This window comes from Plectrocnemia conspersa, unplaced genomic scaffold (genome assembly GCF_051122295.1).
Source record: "Plectrocnemia conspersa isolate PC_06_02 unplaced genomic scaffold, ASM5112229v1 ptg000004l, whole genome shotgun sequence".
Classification (NCBI taxonomy): domain Eukaryota; kingdom Metazoa; phylum Arthropoda; class Insecta; order Trichoptera; family Polycentropodidae; genus Plectrocnemia; species Plectrocnemia conspersa.
This window is the reverse complement of record NW_028277168.1, coordinates 20,150,181-20,157,986: the sequence shown is the minus strand read 5'-3', so window position 1 is coordinate 20,157,986 and position 7,806 is coordinate 20,150,181. Positions and strand designations below refer to the sequence as shown.

General features: G+C 31.0%; 1 protein-coding gene across 1 annotated transcript; it reads right to left on the bottom strand.

Moving 5' to 3' along the window:
- Positions 1-228: 228 nt before the first annotated feature.
- Positions 229-5,560, bottom strand: LOC148236215 (vitellogenin-4-like). Its single transcript, XM_088185007.1, has 4 exons — positions 5,482-5,560; positions 1,890-4,642; positions 661-1,827; positions 229-597 (listed from the first exon to the last, which is right to left on the bottom strand). Exons 1-4 carry the CDS (start codon positions 5,507-5,509, stop codon positions 313-315), a joined length of 4,233 nt encoding a protein of 1,410 aa, XP_088041133.1. The 5' UTR covers positions 5,510-5,560; the 3' UTR covers positions 229-312.
- Between the last annotated feature and the right edge of the window lie 2,246 nt (positions 5,561-7,806).

Below are 7,806 nucleotides of genomic sequence, written 5' to 3'. Positions count from 1 at the left end.
CCATGAGTAGTTGCACACTGATAAATAAACTAAGTCCGTGTTCTTATATAACTTGTGGAAAAATTGATTGTTATTATGTAATATATGAAGATAACCTTTCAAAGACTTTCGATTTCAATTTTATCAATTTTGCATGTTTTTTGGTGGCATTATTTATGTTTGTGATAAACGTTATATAACAGTATTTTTATATGAATGTAATCTAAAGATTATAATTTAAATAAAATGTTTTTCAGTAGAGATCGACTTTATTGTTTTATACAGTACATTAATTACATTCACATTAAAAAATGTGCAATATCTTAATATTTCTTATACTTTTTCAAATGTATTCAGTATTTCGAAACACCTTCCTGTCATGGAATAATGCTTATTTTCCATGAGCATTTTTAAATATTCTCCATTAAATTCAATAAAGATACCGAAGCGTATAATTTGAAGGAAGATCTTATGCTCTGATTTTGATACTTTGAAATTGAACCATTCTCCGTGATGAGGTCCAGTTCCATTTACCAGTTGATCGTTTAGTGAAACTTCTATGCCATCATCTTTTACGATTACCTCCAACGTATTTTTATATTCACTTGTATGTAGAACCTTGACATAAAAAATAGTCAAATTAAATGTTATTGATTATATTATAAATATAGAAATACGTACCATCTTCTCATCTACTTTCTTAATGGATATCAAGATATTATTTTCATCTATGTCGTGGAGCAAATCGACCCACGATGAGGAATTAGCAATAGTAGCATACTCTCCGTAGACATTCGTCATATGGTCCGCTTCAATTAGGCAAGTTTCGTGTTGTATCATTCCACCAAAGACTGATTTATAATATTTATAATATATACTGTAAGGTTGTACAAAAGGCAACCATGCAAACGAATCGTAAGGCACATTTTTATATTTGTAATTCTCAGTTTTCGTTTGGACGTATAAATCCATCGATTTCGATTCATATTTTGGATCATACGGATACTCGATTATTAATTTGAGATCATCGGTGTCTTGGCTTTCGCGAATGCGCTCAAAGTAATCAGTAAAATAGTATCTAAGCATGTCGCTAAAATCATCGGCGTACTTTTGAACAAACGATGGGAGCTTGTTGTATCTTATGTGATATTCGAATCGTCTCAAATTTGTGTGTTCGACAATGCAGGTATGAGGATTTACGTTCGATTTGACGGATTTGCATGTTTCAAACGGGACGTCTTGTTCATTAGTTGTCTGTTTTTCTGACTTCATTCCCTTTGTGACAATCCCGATAAACGTTCCGTTGTAGTCGCACTTGTCATTAATGTTGTGACCAGCGTAAATAGCCACCTCTTGATCGAACTCATCTTGACGCCACAACTTTTTGCCATGCATGCATATTTTATAGTTTTTCTTCCCGGTATATAGAGCCTCCATATCAAAGTCGTCACTGTCGGTCTTAATTTGCACTTCACAAGAATCAGATTCGCCATCATTTTTTTCTATTGTGAACGACATGCCAAGACTTGCATTGTTAAAAGTATGCAGATTATTAAAGTTATACCGGAACGAATAATTTGTGGTTAAAATTATGCGCTTAAAATTCGGTTTGATTGTTATCCCAAATCCACACATTCCTTTTCCTGGCAACAGCGAAGAGTACCCCCAAAGGTGACGAAGAGTTATCGGTATTACCATTGCGGAATTACCACCCCAGTTCTTATTGTGTGTTTGGAAAATATTTTTCCTAATTGCGGATATATCGTTCATAGTAAGATCTTGCTCGCATTCGAAGTACGATACCTCATAAACGAAATTAGAATCATCATTGTTTTTAATTAGGACGTGCTGAAAAATATATAAATAATATAATTAAAGTTAAATGTATATTTTGAATAAGAAAATAATACCTTTTTTTTGCTGTGCTCTCCTTGTGACACAATGTATCTAGGTTTACAGTCCCCGCAGAAGCTCTTCATGCTTTCCAAATTTTGGTGGTCGCTGAATAAGAACACATCGCTGAAGACAAACGTTTGAACTCCAAATTGTTTTACTTTTTTATCGCTGTTGAATTCAATTTCAGAATTTTCACCATTATTCATAACTTTTAAATCCAAAGGAAAGTTTGATTCAAATATGTGGAAACGCCTACATCCATGCCAGCTGTCTTCTATCGGATTATATACTTCAATACCGTAAATTTGCTGCTTCCATGTAGTACTATTAATATTAAAGTTTGTTGAACATGTTATTGATTTATATATAAATTCTAAGTCAAATATAGCTTTACTGATTGAAGGCATATGTACGTTAAATGTTACAGGAACGCCCATGAGCGTAGGTATAACATGTTCACCAGTAACCATTTGTGCTATGTTGAAAACTTCATTTTTTATATGGTCTGTTTTAAAAAAATAGCTAAAATAATCTCTAACTCTTAAAGATGTAATTTGTCCATGATGTAATGTGATAACTTCGATATTATTTTTCTCGTTCGTCAAATGTTTTATTAGGTCAAACCAAAACGAAGCTTCTCGATTTTGTGAATAATCCATCTTTAGTTCAAGTTTATTGCCAGATTTCAGGTATAAATAAAAACCCATAGGTTTCAGATTCATTTTTGCGATTTGAGGAGATAATTGGACGTAGAAAGACATGAAGTTGCTTTTGAATATGTTGCCAATCACTGATGTTTTCACTTCTGCCCCGAATCCAAACATTGAATCGTAGTAATCGTACATCATGTTCGTAAAGCTTGAGAGTTCCCATTTTGTAGGTTTCTTTAGAAGTTTAAAAATGCGCTTTGCGCGTACTGATGACAGTTGGTTGCAAATAGTCTTCGATTGCGACATACTCTCCATTGTAGTGTAATATATTTTGTACAATTCCGCATTATGACCAGTGAACGATTGCATATACCAATACATTTTCAGCATAGTTTCCATGGAAGCATCCGCCATCAACATGATTACAGCGGCGGACCTCAACTCTATATCTTCATCGTTATTTCTGAAAATCGGCCAGTACAATTTATATAGGTGATCTTTATTTTTAATGAATTCGTCTTTAAATCCAAACGTAGCTAGCGTTTTTATATGTGGTGTGATATCTTTGCTCTCGGATTGTACTACTTCTTCCACGAACTTGAGAACTTTCCTCGTTTTGATATTGCTCAAAACGCTTATCATGAGAACCTTTTCTTCTTCGGTTTTAGATTTTTTAAACTGATCTATGAAGTTGTCTACGTAGTTTGTTACGACAGCATCGTCGGGATACATGTGATTGTATCGAGAGATTAAATTTGATACTGCGAGCATAGTTGTGTACCGAATCGGCTCTGTCACGTTAGTTGTCGAATAAGTTAAGAGACTGAACTCCTTCCATATTTTTTTGCTGTAATATTTTATATTGAACGGAAGTTCTTTCAATAATTCGATGGACTGTTCTTCGTTTACATGAGCTTGCCAAATTAAATTGCGAATAAATATGTGAGATTCGTAAGTTCCAAGAAGCGGAAGAGCTTGAAGGAACGCTCTTATTAAATCTTTTCCGACTTCGGTAGTGTCGCCCTCTAAATTTTTATGGAAGCGTCTTAAATATTTTTCGTTCAGGAACCTCAGCTTAAAGAGTAAGAAATGCACTGCTTTTCCTTGCTTTTCAAAAGAAATCGACAATTCTACTTGGTGTTGATGCATATGGTCGACCACATTATGGAGACCGATCATAGCATCCTTCATTGATAGATCCATATCGACGGTTTCCGGTCTATCTCCTGTGACGTCAGATGAGAGTTTATCGTCTGGGGAATGACTGAGAAAATGCAGTCTCGTTTTGTGACTGTTAGTGATGGTTTCTAATTTCGGATTCGTTACGAATTCGCTTTGTCGTTCATAATCCAATGTTTGATCCACTAATACAAATTGCGTATCGGTATGCCCGTTTAACGTATTCAAATAAATATTATTCTTAGCATTTATGTTGTTGATCAAAAATCCACTATCGGTCTTTTCAACATTGTAGTCTATGTATGCGAACGTGGAGATTGGACTTTCGAATTCGACATCGCAATGATCGGGTTGGACGTTAAAGTTAGTTTTCCATGTGTATTCTTTACATTCCGATGTGGTGATATGTTTTGTGATATTATACTTGCTAGTTTCTGCTAATACGACGTCGTAAAGCACGTTACAAATTCCATAAACGGTATGTTCTTCAGACTGAAAACCGCTTGCTTTTGCAGAAGTCGAATCTAAATGATGTACATTGAGTTGAAGCAGAGAGGCGATGGCTCTTTTGATATTAACCGACCAAGTCTTGTCGTCGTTTTCGGTGAGGATTCCGATGGTCTTTCCGTACATGTTGTATTTGATAATGAACGGCTTGTAAATATGTTTAGACGGTTCTGGTATATCATGAAAGTTCATTTTTTCAGTTGAGAATTCGCTATTTTTACCAGAATAAAGGCCGTAAGTCATGTCTTCGATTGTGACCAAAGTATAATTTTCGAATCCTTTAACGTGCACTTTAGCATTGATCGCAAAATCTGACACGAATGTAATCGGTTCTCCAGTGCCAGACTGCACCATACCTTTGTAGTTGTATACCACTTCATGATTGACTGGATATAATTGCGAGTTCACGAAATAAAATGTCGATAAAACACCTGAAATAAAAAAACATTCGATTTTGATCTAATACATATATTTATATACTTATTGTTTATATATTTTTTAATACAGCTAATTTTTACACTATACAAATATAAACTGAGCATACATTTGATATATAACATAAACAAAAAATAGTTTTCTTTCATTTTTTTGAAATAATGAGAGCCTAACATAAGAAGTGAAAAATCTTTAAAAAAAACGTTGTAAAAATTTACGCTTTAATTTACTGTGTACTTAAAAAATGTATTGCGATTAGTTTTCGCATAATTTTATTATCTAAGTCCAAAAGAAGACAGATCTTTAATGAAAGTCGTATGTTATTTTAAAGCCGAATAGTGAAGCTGCGGTTTTATTAGGAATAAATAAAAAGAACTATATAAATAGATATAATATATTTTTTAATATGATATATTACCATGCGTGTCTTTAATTTAATCAAAAAAAATTAAAATGAACTATTGACATCGATTATTTAAAAAAAAATACCTGTGTAACAAAATTTTTTAGTATATAAGTTATATCAAATAAATAAGTATAAAGTTTTTTTAAGCAAATTATAAATATTTATAATTCATACAAATTATTAATAAAATAAGAATAGTTTATTAAGCTATTAAGGTTAAAAGTGGTATTATATAATTAACAGTTAGCTAACAAAAAAAGAATGTGAAATGTTGTATTATTTTTAACATTAAAAATAAAATGGTAATACGATGTCTTAAAATATTTATCCTTATTTCAAATTCTATATTTTATTATTTATTCTATTCTTTTCTTATTTTTAACAATGGATAAATGACTATGATTTATGTACAATGTAAAAATCACTCACATAATAGTAGAAAAAATGGTCTCTCCATTTTGAAACCGCTAAATAAGCGACTTACAGTGTAACGAAGCAATGCCACACTGGTTTATAAATACTGATCGTGTTCCTTATAAATTGTAAGTATGTGATAACCTTAGAACTCAATAAAAATAAATATCATTCTGCGGGTACTTGAAAAAATCCAATATTTTTTAAAGAACGTTCACAACGTAAATCGTTTTATTGTAGAATTTTATCGATAATTGTTTACGCAAAATTTGTTTACTCATTTTGAATCACTGGTAATAACTATGTTAGCAGTAATGTTTGTATTTAAAATTACAACTAATGATTTACAGCATATTTTAGACGTCTATTTTTATCATTTATTTACATTTGTATTGTAGTTATGAATAGATATTATTCATTGTATTCTCGGAGTAGTGTTTATCTAATAAAGCATAAAGTTGCCAAAAGGTGGTGTTGATTATCCGTTAATGATTGATTTTGTCAGTTATGGATCTAGAGAGTCGCAGTCACATCCCTTGTCCTTGAAAGAATGCCAGCGCTTAAAAACGCTCCCCTTACGAGCCATCCAGCTTCTTTACGAGCTTGGCAAGAACATGGATGTTTTTGGCGATAGATATGTGGACCTGGAACATTTATTTTAGATTTGTTAAAGTATTTATTAAAATATATTATTTTGTGTATTTATAGTAGTATTAGTAGTATAGTAGTACAAATAAAATGTCAAATAAAACTTTTTTGTATAAATATCATCGTAACATTTTAGGAAATACTGTTCAGTAGTAATGGCCAGATTTGTGATGAATAAAACTATTTTATTAAGCAATTCGGTTAATAAATTAAAAAAATTATAATCTGGTATCAGTTTTGCCACCATAAAAGGTAAAATTAATAATGTTCATTTTTATCTGTTTCATCTGTAGCACGATTGTGTTTTATTAAAATTATATGAATAAATTATTAATTACGAATTTTTTACATGATTTATAATTAAAAAACATATTTATTGAAATATAATCTTATTTTTCTTATTTATGTAATTCAAGATAAAAACGTAAGTAATAAAATATGGTACTTTTCTTTTTACAATAAATTATGATTTTTTTATCATGAATATTATTTTTTTGGTTTATCATCAAACCGTTAATTTTTGCACAAATATAATTAAGATTATTTTTAATTAATAATTAGTATAAATGTAAAATATCGCACGTAGTAACTAATATTTTTATATTTGGATTAAAATAATATATCATAAAACTCATATAAACCATAATGATTTATTTAGCAAATATTATAGTGTCACTTATCTTACGCAAACGGTAGATATTGTGATATTTTTTTATATTTCATAGATAAAGAAAATTAGAAGAAATGTAGCAATAATATAATTAAAACTCGTGTGTTTATTTTTGTTTTTAAGATAATGTATGTTGTTATTATTTCGTTTTTATTGCAACAACTGAGATCGTCACGTACAATTTGTATATATTAGTTATAGGATGTGAGCTGAATCGGGGTATTCGAAGAGAGAAGCAGCGACTTCTGCGATCTTCGATGGTTTGAAGTTGGGTCTACCTTCTTTTGGTTGATGTTTTATAAATTTAGTATGTTGCAGAGTTCTTCAAGTTTTTATGCTTTAAGTTCCAAAATGAATGTTCAAGCATCAGAGGAATTTTCGGAGAGAGTATTGTTGGTTGCCAGCATTTCCGTATTTATATGGTATCTAATAATTTATATCCCAGTTCCTTGGCACGAGCCATTAACCTGGGTAACTATTTAATTTATTTAATTAATCTCTTTTTTTATTTTTAAAGGGAAAAAAAACCTGCGTTTTAATTTAGGATTTTTCCGTATTTATACCCATAGCCATTTTCAAAGGAACTTTTTTCCGCTCCTTTAATTGTATTTTTTAATACATATTGTCGTTGATTGCTAAGGCTGATTACGAACGGCCATTCCAAATGCACTTATTATGCAGCACATGTTTATTTAAAAAAAAATGTTTCATTACGTATACTTTGAATTTATTTTTTAAAAGATTTTCTCACGGCGGTGTCCTATTTAAAAAAGACAATTTTTGTCCCGTATTTGCATATCACGTGCCGAAACAGGGCTTATCACCAGAGTTGATGATTTAGCAGCAGACTCTTACGCCGGTAAACTTGACTTTTTGTATCGTTTTCAGACCTACCGATTTAATCACTGCATTAAATAAAAGGGCGTGAAAGTGAAATATATTTTGAGTTTCTGACAATTTTATACATATATCATTACATATGCTGTTTTTAGTCAAATTAAAATTAAAACAGTTCTTTATAA